We start from the raw sequence: 14,112 nt of genomic DNA, 5'->3' as shown, positions 1-14,112 counted from the left end.
AAAGGTCTTCTTTTTTTTGTTTGTTTAAAGTACGAATATGCATCAATGCTGTACTTTTGGAGAACTTGAGAACTGGGTCAGTCTCTGAATGTGGTTCTTATCTGGTACCAAACATTCAATGCATTACAGGGAGGAATGTTTACATTAGTCGAAGTAATCGTGCATCACACATGCTGATATAATCACATAATACAATGATCATTCCACAGCTACAGTAGTATTTAACTGTGTGAATGTCAGGCCACATGACACGCCTTGTCTGGAGTCTGCAAACAATACATGGAGGAATTCTGAGTTGTTTTTTTTAATAAACTCCACACAGAAATATTTTTACTGTTCACTTCAAAAACAGCTCTTAGATTTCTGGCTGAATGTTGTAAGTTAGCTGTCCAGACATACAACTGGGCGTCATCTGCGTAACAATGAAATATCGCTAGAAATTTTTTTTTCCAGATTAAGTTAAATAATGTGTTTTTTCATCCTACTGTTTAAATTCTGCAGTATCTGTCCATGCATGGGAACTTTGGTATGTGTAAGGTCAAGGAAAGAAAGTAGTTATGGCAAACAATTATGGAAACATCGCAGTTATTAAACATTTATTGCAGTTTTCTGGTCTCCTGCATGAAAGTTACAACATAAAGGAGAAGAAGGTGCAGAATCGTCCAGTATAGACGTAATTCCTGGGGATAATTTTGTAGACAAATAATATGGCCAGAGGTATCACACACAAACTTAATACAATCAGGCCAAGTATCGAGCCTTATGGGACCCCACAAAGAAACAACAAAAGACCAAAGGAAGAAACAAACCAACAACTTTGATGTTATATATATATATATATATGGACAAGATTGGACCAGATGTACAGCTCCACATACTTGCAGAGCCACATGGTCTGATCCCAGCACGTACTGTCCCAGTCTCCATCTGTTGCTAAGTGATTCACGAGGCTTCACGGCTAGTCCCTTGTGTTTCCGTTATGAGACTGACAGAGTCCCTCCATCCTCCCATGTCTCCCAGCAGTTTACTCTGCAGGCACGCTGGGAAACAGCTGCCTTTGGGCGAGTAAAATATATAGAGTGAAAGAAAAGGAAGAGCGGAGGGGGGAGTCTCCACATGTGGGAATAGCAGTTTTTTAAAAGTTGGTGTTTTGCCAACGCTCCATCATGGGGAGGTTATGTTTGTCTGAAACTATTCTGGGAATTCACATTTCCTGGTTCCTGTGGTTCAGTGACAGCTCTTAATTTGGAAATGAATGGCTTGTGTCACATTAGGGGGTTGCCCCTGCATAGGAAGGTTGATAGACATAATGGACAAAGCGGCTTTGTTTTTGGTGTTTTTTGGGGGGTGCATGCTGGCAATTATGAGGTGAAGTCATTCCTAAACAATCCACTTCCTGTCTGCAGGCCAGCTACCAGTTGGCGTGCATCCTGTTTTGGCGTCCAGGGCATTGCAATGTAATTAAGTCGACATTTTGACCAATATACAAGGCCAATATTGGCCACTCAAGTTTATCCATCTATTATAATCCATTACATAACTAACTAATACAACAGTGGTTGTCTATACCTACATAGATATATGTCTATATAGATATTCAAGCTAAAAAATCTTTCTTTCTAGGTATGGAGGAACATGAGGTCTACCAATGGTGGAGGAGTAATCAGATCCCTGCCGGTATCATGCCTCATAATTCCATCTATGACCTTTGTAAATATAGCCTGGCTAAAGCCAAACACCTGCGAGCTGTCTGTCAGAAGCACAGAGAGGGCGACGGGCAGCGAGAGCATGCGCCGCATTATGAATAAGGTCACAGAACTTTGTGCTGGCCCCCGCAGCCGTGATTCATCAGTCTATACGGTACAGTCACATGCATGACCTTTGAGCAGACTCTACACGCCGTGATATATACTACGGCATCATATGTCTGCTAAAGGACATAAATATATGTTTTCATGTTATTATTTTCATATACTGTGTGACTTAGGATAAGAATAAAGTTCTCAGTTATGTTTGCAATGCGGTGATGAAAGTTGAATTGAAGCGTCGGGTGGTTGAAAGTGTTCTCAAGTCTCACGGCAGTTTGTGAAATAGTCATGAAATTTAATCTATTTGATTCGTGTCCATGACGCTCTGCACAACTTTCAACAATGCATTTTACTAATACATAAAATAACATATGTATTAAAAAATTAGGGCTGTCAAAGTTAACGTGATAACACGTAAATTTGTTTTAATGCCACCAATTTCTTTAATGCAATTATGCAATCAATCTTTAGGTTGTAGCGGGCTCAGTTTTAAAGCTAGAGTGAAGATACTGGTATCATATGAAACTAGAAAACCGGAGGAATCCATTGGTACCAACCATGTCATACTAGTTTGTCGCAAAGGAGGCTAAATAACGCTCCATACTTACGCTAAATTTTGGCGAGGAAAAACTGTCAAGGCCATTTTCAAAGGGGTCCCTTGACCTCTGACCTCAAGATATGTGAATGAAAATGGGTTCTATGAGTTCTAGTATACCTTTCATTTGCTTTAACCATTCCTTTACTATACTGTATAGTTGTTACACGCAGATATTAATGGTTTTATTGTTCATTAAGAGTGATGCTTTTCACACGACATATAGTCATTTGACATATTGTTCTCGTAAAAATATTGTTTAGTGCAGCTTTAACGTTAGCCTGACAGCAGTGGTAGTTATGGCAACAGTTGTACTGTTATAGATAGCTGTGAGTCCAACAGCTTCAAGCCAACAGTTCATTTCCCTAAAGGCAACATGGTGTTGATCACGTGACCTGGTTGTGTCTCAAAGGCAGTAGGCTCCTGGGGACAACAGTTGTCCACGGTATTTGACACATTGTTTGACCCAGCTCAGAGGAGGCTCATGTGTCTGGTGACCAGCCATCACAAGGCTGTCATGACGACCATCAGTCACCTCCAGTCAGCTCAGCGCTATGCTGAATGGAAGAAGAGGACAATGTAGGCACTCAACAGTGACTCAGCTGAAAACACAACGCCAACAGAACAACTGATATCCCACCATTTCCTGCTTCCTTTGCTTATCTGGTTTGGTTTTACTCACAATTCTCCATATTTCTCTGCGCTGGAACTGAAAAGTTAGTGGGTCTGGACATGTTTAGTCTAGCCTAGCATGAAGACTGGAAGCAGGGGGAACAGTTAGCCTCGCTTCATCAGAAGTAAAACCACTTTGCGGTTGTTGGTCAGAAATAGCTTCCAATAGATGCTTGGCTAGAACATCCTAGACCTCTCATTTAACTGTGGGTAAGACAATATTAGCATACCTCCCAAAATGTCAGTGTTTCTTAGAATTGTGTTGCAAATAGAGGCTAATTTATCTACCACTAATTTGCCCCACTTTAATGTAATGCAGGAACTTTACAACATACTGTATATATTCAAACCCCCTGTCTGTCAGCCCTGTCCACATACTTTAATGTAGTTTTGCTCTGAGGCTGTTTTTCCTGATTTGGGCCCAACGAAGGAAATCTTAACGCTACAGGGTACAATGATATTTTAGACATTAGTGTTCTTTCAACTTCTTTGTATCAACCTTTCCTGTTTCAAAATGATAATTACCCCCCATGTACAGCTCCATGAAGAAATGGTCTTCCCAGTTTGGTGTGGAAGAACTTAACTGGCCCCATCCAACACCTTTGGGATGACTTGAATAACATAATAATAGCATAGGAGCATTGGTTGGATTCTGGATGTCTGGGCATATGATGAAGCTGCCATGTGTAGCTGTCTGCTGTGTGCGCTATAATTAATAGGGACTTGGAGGTGAAAAGGAAAATCCTTGTGTCCGGCTGATACTATGATTTATTTAGGCTGATACTGATATCCATGTTGTATTTATAGTATGTTAATAAAGAGTTGCATATGGACTGGACTGGAACTGAACTGATTAAATGTCAGTGCTATAGAAAAAAACAACCCTGTACTCAACTTTAATATTCAAAATTAATATTGAAAAGTGGATTTATTAACAATTACTACAATGAGGTTGATTTTTATACGCTACTACTAGGACATATCATCTATCTTATAACATAAATGTATACACTGGGCATGACAAGGACACGACCTAACATGATTGCTGACGTCATACATGAGTAAAGGCAGCGTGTGTGTGTGTGTGTGTGTGTGTGTGTGTGTGTGTGTGTGTGTGTGTGTGTGCTGTTAGGGCGGGGTGAGAGCTGGCAGTGCTGGGCACTAACTCAGATTCGTGGTGGCTCCCTCCCACAGTCCTCTGTGTCTTGTACAAACACAGCCATAGTAGGAGAACACACACAAGAGGCCTCTGTTACAGCTCCAAGTAAAGCAGTCTGCACCTTCAGTCAGACGCTTCATTAAAGGAGCAATTCACTCCAAATGTACCATTCCAAACGAAGCACAGGATCTGTGGTGGAGAGGAGTGAGGGAAGTCACTCAACAGGAAGCGTTTAAGGTGAATTTCTGTATTTCATCACTGTAGTTCATGAGAGGGGGATTTTCTGTCCATGTTCAAAGCTAAATCGGTATCAATTCTGATTATAAAAGGACATTTCACCCCAAAAATAAGCCCTGTTTCCAACCCAGGAACTTTCCCACAGAACTAACAAGCTTTTTAACTCTCTTCTCACTGTAGTTTGACCGCAGGGACGGCCGTCTGATCTTCCACACCCTTCTTATCTATACAAACCACACTGTGGCATATGAGTCATTGAGCAGCTTTTAACTGACGATTAAACATATTAATACCAACATAGCTGAGGGGCACAAACCTGATCAAATAAAGAACCGTGCTGTCGCTCTTCCCCTAGACCTGCACCTGTACACTAGTCAGTTGTGACACCTTGTGGTCAGTCGTTGTACTTTTCAAGGCCTTTTCAGTGGCTGACAGAAACAAATATAACACCATAGATGCAGGTGAAAAGTGAACATTTTGCAAACTGTCTGTACTAAGTTTGTATTACCTACCATTACCTGTCAATACGCATTAATTACCTATCAATATGCCACAAAACTACAACATGTTGTGTGGATATTTAGAGTAACAGGCACTCTGCTTTTAGAACGTAGGAAAGAGATGTTGCTTTTATTATTTAGTTTTTCTTAGAGCTGTCAAGCTGTTAAAATATTTAATCGTGATTAATCACAAATGTACCTTAGAACTTGTTCCAGTCCTTGAGGGTGCCGGCGCACTTGGCCGACATTAGTTTTTTAAGAGGCTGTAGCAGGCTCCGTTTGAGAGCTAGAGCTAGAGGACTGGATAGGATATAATATGTAAATGTTGTGTTTTCAGCTTGTTCTGCCCCAATGTGGGCCAAAAACAATCAATTAATACAACTTTAGGGATCTGACATCCAGTTATCCAAAAGGCAGAGTACAGTAAACCAAAAATGAATGCACACTTCTGACTTACACAACAGTTGTAAGTCAGGAGCTGGTGGGTTGTTGTGGCTGGTTCGGTGTACAGCTGTGACGGTCAGGTGGTTTTGGGAGTTGAGTTTCTGGCTCCGTGTGCGACGGCGAGCCGGTCAGCTCTAATGGAGTGGAGGAGATGGTACAGATGGACTGGGAGTACTGAGGCTCGTCCTCACAGCTGTCTTCACTTAGTGTCATTTCACTGAGATGATGGACACCTTCCAGCTCCGCATACTGCGGACCAGAGAAGAGCCTCATCACCGCACAGACCCGGGGAACCTGCTGGACGGTATCCTTGAAGGTAATAATCACCACCAGGCCCACCAGCAGGTAGCCTGCGGAGAGAGGACAATTATTTAATTTTATTGTTTGTTTTTCAATTATAAAATGAATGTCCAGCCTGTCAACATGCATATTTAGGGTTAAGAAAACCAAAACAAGCTAAAAGAGGCTTAAATGCTCAGTAGAGCTGAGGGGAACTGAAGGTTTATAATTCTCTGTGAATTCTTGAATTGATACAGTATATCACGTTACTTGCATTATATTGATATAATAACGTAATAGTTTATAAAGGACATCTGGTCACATGCACGTACATGTGGTGAGGAGTTGGAGTGTCTCTCTGGACGTCGTGCTCCAGCTTCTCCCCAGAGAGTTTCCTCCCTCGCCGACGGTGCTCAGGATGACAAAGCAGAAGAAAAGAGCATCCAGGAAGCTCCAGTCGGGCTCCACCACGCAGACCAGGAGGGCCGGGAGGAGGAAGAGGAGGGAGAGGAGAAGCACAGAGAGGAGGCTGGCGTGGATGGAGGCGGCCCGGGCGTAGGGCAAACCCCAGTAAGTGGTCAGGTGGTGGACGGGAGCGTGGGTGATGACAGGGAGGAGGAGGTTGGAGAGGAGGGTGAGGAGGAAGAGGGTGAGGGGGATCCCCAGGGTGCAGTAGAAGATACAGAAGAGCTTGGCTTCATCAGATTTGGGGGTGTAAGAGTCAGAACCTGAGGAAGAGGAGAGGGAAGAGGTCTACAGGGAGGACGGTACCACTGAGGAGTTTAGCAAAGAAAACGTTAGAGGACTAATTTTCCTAATCTTCGCAGGTCTTTAGAAGAACTTTTAGTTCCTTAAAAGTAGTTCTAGTGACTAAAAAGTCCCAGGAACTTTTGGTGGAAACCCAGCTAATGTCAGGATTTGCTGCTTTATATCATTGTGAAGTGAATATAAGCAAGTTACCATGTGAAATTGTGATAATGATTGTGATCAATATGAAAATATTGAGACATATTTCTTGACTGTGTCTTACCCATGGTGGTCAGAGTGACAATGACAAAGTAGAGCGATGATGTGAAGTCATAGCGTCTCTCGTCGGCGTCGCTCTTCAGGACAGCGACATCACTCTGGTGAGCAGAGAGAGCTTTCCCCAGCACCTGCCTCAGCCTGCTCTCCTCCACACAGGGGTTCTCCTGCAGGAAGGAGCGACGCAGCTCCTCCACCTCGGCTCTCAGCTCCTTCTCTACCGACTTCTCCACGCTTGTGAACACCACACCTCCCAGCAGGATGAAGAGCAGGTAGCAGAGAAACAGGCAGGCGAATGCGTTGACCCGGCAGAACAGACCCAGTGAAGACACAAGCTGGGCCATTGTTGGTTCTGACTGCTGTTTCTCTACAGGCTGCAACCAGATACTGGAAGCTGGTTAGGCTTTAAATATTTAGAATGGTAGAGCAGGTCACCGCGGATGGATTACTGGACGGGGCTACTGGACCCAGGCCCAGGGCCCAATGTGACAGAGGCCCCCCTGGCCCTCACCTACAAAATTTCACTCAAATAGACTCAAAATGACCACAAAGAAATATGAAACAACTACAAAGAGACGCAACAACACCAACTTACATGATGACTACAAAGAGATGCAAAAGAGCTGCAAAGAGACTGCAATGACTATGAAGAGGCAAAACAACCACAGAGACTCAAAATTACTACAAAAAGGGACACAAAGCAACTACAAAGAGACACAAAATGACTACAAAGAGATGCAAAGCAACCACAAAGAGACGCAAAGCAACCACAAAGAGACACAAAGCAATTACAAAGAGACACAAAATGACTACAAAGAGATGCAAAGCAACCACAAAGAGACGCAAAGCAACCACAAAGAGACACAAAGCAACCACAAAGAGACTCAAAATGACTACAAAGAGATGCAAAGCAACCACAAAGAGACACAAAATGACTACAAAGAGACGCAAAGCAACCACAAAGAGACTCAAAATGACCACAAAGAGATGCAAAGCAACTACAGAGACACAAAGCAACCACAATGAGACACAAAGTGACTAGAAAGACAGACAAAGCAACTACAAAGAGACTCAAAATGACCACAAAGAGGGAAAAAGGGGTGAACAACTACAATCAGTTGAAAACAGTGAATTTAAAAACCATGTAGGCACGTTGGACTCAAAAGGATAAGATAAAGGTTTCCAAACTACATCAGGGAATGTTTTATTCAGTGAAAACAACAGCTATGTACAATATGTCAAACTTCCAAACACATGGTAGACCTACCGCTCCAACACTGTCCTCAGCAGGTATTCAGTCTCAGTGATCAGAGAGAAATAACCACTGTCTGTCTGTCTCTCCATACTCTAGTCTCTCTCCTGTGACTCAGGTCTGAGCTCCTGCTGTGGCGGTTGATGAGAAACCTTTAAACTCATCTGACTCTAATGAGTATAGTGCTCAGTTGACTAATTAATTACCAACACAAACAAAAACAATCAACAACAGTTTTCCTACTCAATGAATCTTTCAAATGATGTATCAAACATACACAGCAAAGATGCCAATATAAAAAACATGAAAATCTCAGTTTTTACAATATGGGACCTTTAAGCTGAACAATATGAATATGGGCCTGTTAAAGTCTGTAGCAGTCAAAGCCGTGTTTTATAGCAGTCTGAAGCTCATTTTGTGAGAGCGTCTTCTCTAGAGAGGCAGATGAAGGGAGTAATGGGAACACGCCCAGCGGCGTATAGGTTTGCCCACCCTGCCGATGACGGGCAGTTTGTGGGCGTAGGCACGTGGTGGGATGGCAGGAAGAGGTGGAGTCGGGGCAAAGATGGTCTGGAAGGGCCGGCGCCCTTGGCAACGGCGACCCATTTGCCGTCCGCCGATGAGGAAGGTGAATACGGGCAGTCCCGTCTGAGGAGAGGTGAAGCGAGCTTTGGGGAAAACGTCACGAGACAGACCTGCTGAACGCTGGCCCGGACGTGACGCGGAAGATCTGGAGCGCTGCACGGAGGAGGAGGAGGACGAGGAAGAGGAGCGAGCCAGGGACCTGAAGAGAAAAGAATGTCAGAAATCATTCTGTACTGCGAACCCCCCAAGCCATCAGTTCGGTTTAGATAGTTTGCTTCACCTTCCTGATCCGGTAGCTGCCAGGCTGGGTGGCGGCGGGTCGGTGCGAGGACTCCCATCCTGCCGCGGGCTGATGTTGAGGTTGGCAGTCAGCTGAGGCATCTTTCGGGTGGTGTCGGGGTTGGAGGCGGGGCCGGGGGGTTCCTTCCTGGCGTCGGCGAGCTGAGACGGGGTGCAGGGAGGGTAGCTGCCGAACCCGGGTCCTGTACTGAACCTGACAGCCAGGCTGTCTCCAAAGAAGGAGTAGAGCTCACAGTACATGGCAGGGAGAGGGACCGGAGTCCACTCCTCCCAGGGACAGCCGGCACCGCCTGCCTGGAGGTGGCTGGCGATGCCCAGGGCGGCCTCTGAGAGAGGCTCCGCAGGGGGACTGAGGCCGGGGGAGCTCACCCTGTGACCCGTAGCACCCACCACGGAGCCCGGCGGACCACCGGAGCCTCCATCTGTTGGCTGAGACAGAGACAGAGCCTTCATCTTCAGCAGACGCTCCACCGCCACCTGCAGGACACACAGGAGAACTGAAATGTGACGTAGTAACAGTTCGTCTGTCAACTCTCTTGAATATTTTCCTCTCGACCATGAAATTCGCTATGAATATTGATTGATGATACATTATTCTGGTGACCTTTTCTCTAGTGATACTGTATTTCATTGCAAGAATATACCATAAATGACCTTTCCTCTATACTGCCACGGTCATGAATGGTATAGAAGAATGACACGGTGAGTGACAGTTGTGTTTTCATGAGATGGTACGGGAGATAAATATGCAACAGTTAACATTGTTGGTCATTGTCAAAACACCAAAACAGTGACTACTATCAGTTACCAGGCATCAAAACAAATAGGAGCCTTGTAGCTGATCACTGTATGGAAGGACTTCTGTCACTGCAGTACTGACCAGGATGGCTCCGTAGACCTTATGTCCATCTGCTTTGACCTGGGCATTGGAAACAGAGTAGTCATCCAGCACAGCCTGGAGGTTGGCCCAGTAGGCAGGGAGGTGTGGAAAGAGCACTCTCTCTACAGCCTGCCAACAAAAACACACACACACACACAGGTTAATGCAGAGGTCATTCTCATACTGATTACTGAGGAGAGCTGAGAGAGGAGAGCAGTCAGATGAGCACAAAACAAGAAAACAGAGGAGCAATGAAACGGACCCCGACAGATGGAGCCGGTCTCTGGTGGAGATCTCAAGGTTTCCAAAGATACTAAATATAATTTCATTTAGCACAAATGTGTATGAAATGATGCATCGTGGATATTTGAGAATAAAACATGGCATCTTGAGTTGGAATAATTCATCGCTTCACTGAGGTGCCGGAGCAGGAACATGAATAATATATGTATGTACTATCACACAGTCTCTGAATGTAAAAGAGGACATTCCAAATGAACATCTATCATTTAAAGTTTGACATATTTAGGAATATAAATCTCTCCGAATGTGTCTCTCAAAAGAAAAAGAATAACATACCTTCCATCCCAGAGCATGAAGCCCCACCACGGCTCCATAGTGGGAGCAGAGTGGTCTCACTGGGTCGGACAGAACCTTCTGGAGCGACAGCAGGATCTGATGGTAGAGACCACTCACCAGATCACCATGAGTCCTGGAGAGAAAACACAATAATACATTCATTTATTGCATTATTGGATGCTCACCAGGTGGACTGAGACGCAACTCGAATGAGTGTTAATGTTGCTCTGAGTCTGCTGGATGTGTAACCAGGCAACAGGGTGCCAACATGTTTGCCATTACATCTTTAAAAGGGTGCTAATATCTATTATTATTTGTATTAATATGGTAATTTTGAACCCTCTGTGTGTCTCAGTGGCCGTCAGTGATTTGCTCACCAGAAGATGTGGCTGAGGAGCAGGGCTGCGTAGTCCCTGAGGGTCCAGTGGTCGTTGAGCGGGTTGATGGAGGCGGCCAGCGGCTCCAGGATGCAGTACATGACGCTGGAGACCAGGCTGCGCACGTATGAGCCCAGGTACAGGTAGGGGTTCTGAACCAGGCTCTTCACCATGTGGAGGAGCCGGTTGAGCTGCTCCAGATCGTGGCTTACCGACTTCACCTGGACAGAAACAGACACACAATCAACAATCGGATAAATGGGGGAAAAATATTTTTAATTTTTACAGGTCTACTTTATAAAAATGTTGGATTTTACATCTAAAATCAAATAAATAGGGCAAGCTCTACAGTCACCGGTTGTTTGGATTTGTTTAAAAGTCAAATGTTAAATATCCAAACCTACCCCACTGATGACGTAAACAAAGTACGGCAGGAGGGCAGCGATCTTGGAGTTGGACTGGAGGTCCAGCAGAGCCACCTGAAACACACAGCAGATAAATGTTACACACAGTAACACCTTGTTTAGCCGGACTGAATGCCTGCCTGTGTGTTCAGCAGCAGTAGTTTACCTTCATGAGGTGGGGGTCCTCCCCAAGGATGGCCCGAGTGATCTGCTGGTAGTACTTCAACAGGTCTTCTGACAGAGTCTGTACCGCTGTGGGAACTGGAACAATTCAACAGACAGGTCTGAACACTGAAACCCTCAATCTGGGTTAAACTGATACACTATAAACAGGTATTACACATAAATATATCCTATGGATACAATCAAGGTGCTACAGGTTGATGCTGAACATGCACCAGAGTGACATATTACTGCGTATTACTTCACAAGTAAGGGATTTTTGCCTCTTCACATACATTTCCTTGAAACTGAATTGAGGAGACATACTGTGTTGAGCCCGTTAATCAAAAAGTCTCACCTGTCCCCTGAGGCTCCAGGTTGCCTTTCCCATCCAGGTAAGACACATTTACTGACAGGAGAAGAAAAACATGAGGAATTATTAGTAAAAGATACGTCCTGATTCAAAGACCTGAATCATGAACTTTCAGCATCAAGGACACATCTGTAGTTCTAGTTTATGACAGTGACGGTGGGTCGTACCTCGCACCATGGTCTCAGCACAGCCTTTGGGAATGTTGGTGGCCAGAGCCAACTCCACCAGGTTGATGTCCCGATCCTCAATGAAGAAAAGCTCTCCTTCTTTCGCTGAGCGGAAAGGAAGAGCATCCTGGGCCCCGTAGCCACATACGGTCTGATGAACACACACATATAAAGAAGCTGGAGGCACTGATGATCACTGTAGCATGTTCACGTCATATCAGACATATACTGGGAGAGACCAACATCCTCACCTCCACGTTGCTCCAACGCAGAGCTCTGTTGAAGTCCTCCACTGTCAGCTTCCTCCTCTTGGCGTGTCTCATAAACTGAGAGCTGCTCTGTGGGTCCAAAACAACACAATTAACACTGTATGTTAGTTACGTTACAATAAGTTTCAAGTTTATTTGTCATATGCATTTAAAAGTACAGTGTACAGTGAAATGCATTTTACCCTGGCTTTCTCTCAGCCCTTAAAATCTATAAATAGTACACCAGATAAATAAATACTACAATAAATAAGACAATACCTGAGAATAAAATTATAAAACAACCTAAAAACCATAAAAACATCCATAAAACAATCCACAGCAAAGGGGATAGTGCAACAAACAAGATGCATCACCTAACACAGTAAAAAAGGGCTAAACAAAGTGTAACAAAATATGAACTTGACAATAAACAGACTATTAACAAAATTGCACAAGTGGAAAATGATATTGCACAGTGAGAATGAATGAATAAATGAAATTCCACCTGAAAATATCAGGTAATTTTCAGTTAAGAGTATACTTCTTAATGTAAACAGCTGATGAAGCTCCACGTTTAAAGTGATGCTCATCAAAGGAATTCTTTTGAGTAGCCTTTTTGTGTCTAAACAGGATTATTGCTTCATGCATTATGATTTTGGGTGGAGTAACATTTTAATGTCTCATTCATCCATCCATCCATCCATGCACCCAGCAGGTTAACACTGACCTGCGTTGCCTCCCTGAGCCGGTAACACACGTCCTCCGCCAGCAGAGCAGCCACATCGTCGCCGAGCTCCACGCCTGTACTCTCGGCCATGAGTTTGACAGAGTCCCGGGAAACCTCGGCGAAGCGGCGCTCCTCCCGGTCCGCCATGCTCACGGTGCCCACTCAGAAACTGGCAAAGGAAAAGCACCAAAGCAGTGTTTTAAAGTTTACATTTGGAAGATTATATTAAAATTGAGTCGTGCTTGGTGGATCAGACATATGCCGAATTCACAAATATACATAACTGATTCATTGCATGTCGTAACCTTTGGTATATCTGTTATGTATTTGTGACAATAAGACAAACAATTTTAAATTAGCACTTTTTTCAATGGGAACTGGTATACAGTTCTCTGTCCAGCATGCTAACAACAAGAAAACTGGGCAATCAGCTGGAACAATTTAAAAGTGACTATTGTGAAATTATTTTTTAAGTTATTATGACAAAAATACAACTAAAAACGTATTCTTCTCCTTTTTATAACTTTTTTTAGACATGAAAACAGCGTGGAGGACTCCTACAGCAGCTGTTTTAAAGTTTACATTTTATAGATTATATTAAAATTGAGTCATGCTTGGTGGATCAAACATATGCCGAATTAACAAAAACACATATCCAATTAGTTGTATGTCTTGACTTTTGGTATATCTGTTATGTATTTGTGACAATAAAACAAAAATGTTTCAATTAACACATTTTTCAATGGGAACTGGTATGCAGCATGCTAACAACATGACAACTAGCTAGTTATTAGCATCTTATGTGATTTTAGCTCGTTAAAAGTTAACTAGCTGTGTAGGAAACGGAGAAAATACGACATGAAATCATCCTTATTTGAACAAGACTTTACCTTCTTGGTTAGAGAGGCTGAGTTTCATCAGAGTCAGAGAGAAAGTTTACATTAGAGTAGCTAACGTTAGCTCAAAGCTAGCTCTAAACCATTAACGTTGTCAAGGTAACAAGTATGAGAAAGGGTGACTTCCGTCAAACCTTTCAAAATAAGACGAGCCCATTGTCTATTTTTTTTTTTTAATAGTGTGCCGCATTGCTGCTAAAATAAAATATACTAGGAAGGAGTATGTAAAACGCCCAAATTTAATTGGTTGTTTTCAAAGAGTTTTTTTTATTTAAATGAATGTGATTAAAAACGCACAATATCCGGTCTAACTGTGTTAACTTGACTCAGCTAGGGTGACGACATCCGTATACTATGACGCGCCTGGATGGGAAGGCTTGTGATTGGTTAATTGAACACCAGTCAGTCAGACAGGCCTGCCTTGAATTGAGGCATATTATGGCTC

The 14,112-nt window shown here is 43.5% G+C and overlaps 2 protein-coding genes across 3 annotated transcripts; both read right to left on the bottom strand.

Annotated features, from left to right (window-relative positions):
- Nucleotides 1–4,246: 4,246 nt before the first annotated feature.
- kcnk7 (potassium channel, subfamily K, member 7) lies at nucleotides 4,247–7,710 on the bottom strand. Its single transcript, XM_074623653.1, has 3 exons — nucleotides 6,725–7,710; nucleotides 6,027–6,422; nucleotides 4,247–5,765 (listed from the first exon to the last, which is right to left on the bottom strand). Exons 1-3 carry the CDS (start codon nucleotides 7,059–7,061, stop codon nucleotides 5,443–5,445), a joined length of 1,056 nt encoding a protein of 351 aa, XP_074479754.1. The 5' UTR covers nucleotides 7,062–7,710; the 3' UTR covers nucleotides 4,247–5,442.
- Nucleotides 7,711–7,896: 186 nt separating this feature from the next.
- taf6l (TAF6-like RNA polymerase II, p300/CBP-associated factor (PCAF)-associated factor) lies at nucleotides 7,897–13,801 on the bottom strand. Of its 2 annotated transcripts, none has more exons than XM_074623651.1 (12): nucleotides 13,662–13,801; nucleotides 12,772–12,940; nucleotides 12,048–12,134; nucleotides 11,797–11,947; nucleotides 11,615–11,665; nucleotides 11,261–11,355; nucleotides 11,095–11,169; nucleotides 10,691–10,911; nucleotides 10,314–10,446; nucleotides 9,735–9,863; nucleotides 8,835–9,331; nucleotides 7,897–8,753 (listed from the first exon to the last, which is right to left on the bottom strand). In XM_074623651.1, exons 2-12 carry the CDS (start codon nucleotides 12,916–12,918, stop codon nucleotides 8,402–8,404), a joined length of 1,938 nt encoding a protein of 645 aa, XP_074479752.1. In that variant the 5' UTR covers nucleotides 12,919–12,940; nucleotides 13,662–13,801; the 3' UTR covers nucleotides 7,897–8,401. The 2 variants fall into 2 exon arrangements, with proteins under 2 accessions (XP_074479752.1, XP_074479753.1); XM_074623652.1 differs by having other exon boundaries at nucleotides 8,264–8,753; nucleotides 11,261–11,346.
- Nucleotides 13,802–14,112: the final 311 nt, after the last annotated feature.

This window comes from Sebastes fasciatus, chromosome 22 (genome assembly GCF_043250625.1).
Source record: "Sebastes fasciatus isolate fSebFas1 chromosome 22, fSebFas1.pri, whole genome shotgun sequence".
NCBI classification, from domain to species: domain Eukaryota; kingdom Metazoa; phylum Chordata; class Actinopteri; order Perciformes; family Sebastidae; genus Sebastes; species Sebastes fasciatus.
Note: the sequence above shows the minus strand (reverse complement) of the source record. Positions and strands in the feature narration are given on the sequence as shown.

Excerpts from the sequence above, each read along its gene's own strand:
- kcnk7 (XM_074623653.1), bottom strand. The coding sequence starts at position 7,061 with ATGGCCCAGCTTGTGTCTTCACTGGGTCTGTTCTGCCGGGTCAACGCA. Across the intron at positions 6,423-6,724 it reads TGTCACTCTGACCACCATGG|GTTCTGACTCTTACACCCCC; the intron begins GTAAGACACAGT and ends CCTCTTCCTCAG. Across the intron at positions 5,766-6,026 it reads ACTCCAACTCCTCACCACAT|GCTACCTGCTGGTGGGCCTG; the intron begins GTACGTGCATGT and ends CTCTCTCCGCAG.
- taf6l (XM_074623651.1), bottom strand. The coding sequence starts at position 12,918 with ATGGCGGACCGGGAGGAGCGCCGCTTCGCCGAGGTTTCCCGGGACTCT. Across the intron at positions 12,135-12,771 it reads GGCTCAGGGAGGCAACGCAG|AGCAGCTCTCAGTTTATGAG; the intron begins GTCAGTGTTAAC and ends TTGGACCCACAG. Across the intron at positions 10,912-11,094 it reads TTGTTTACGTCATCAGTGGG|GTGAAGTCGGTAAGCCACGA; the intron begins GTAGGTTTGGAT and ends GTTTCTGTCCAG.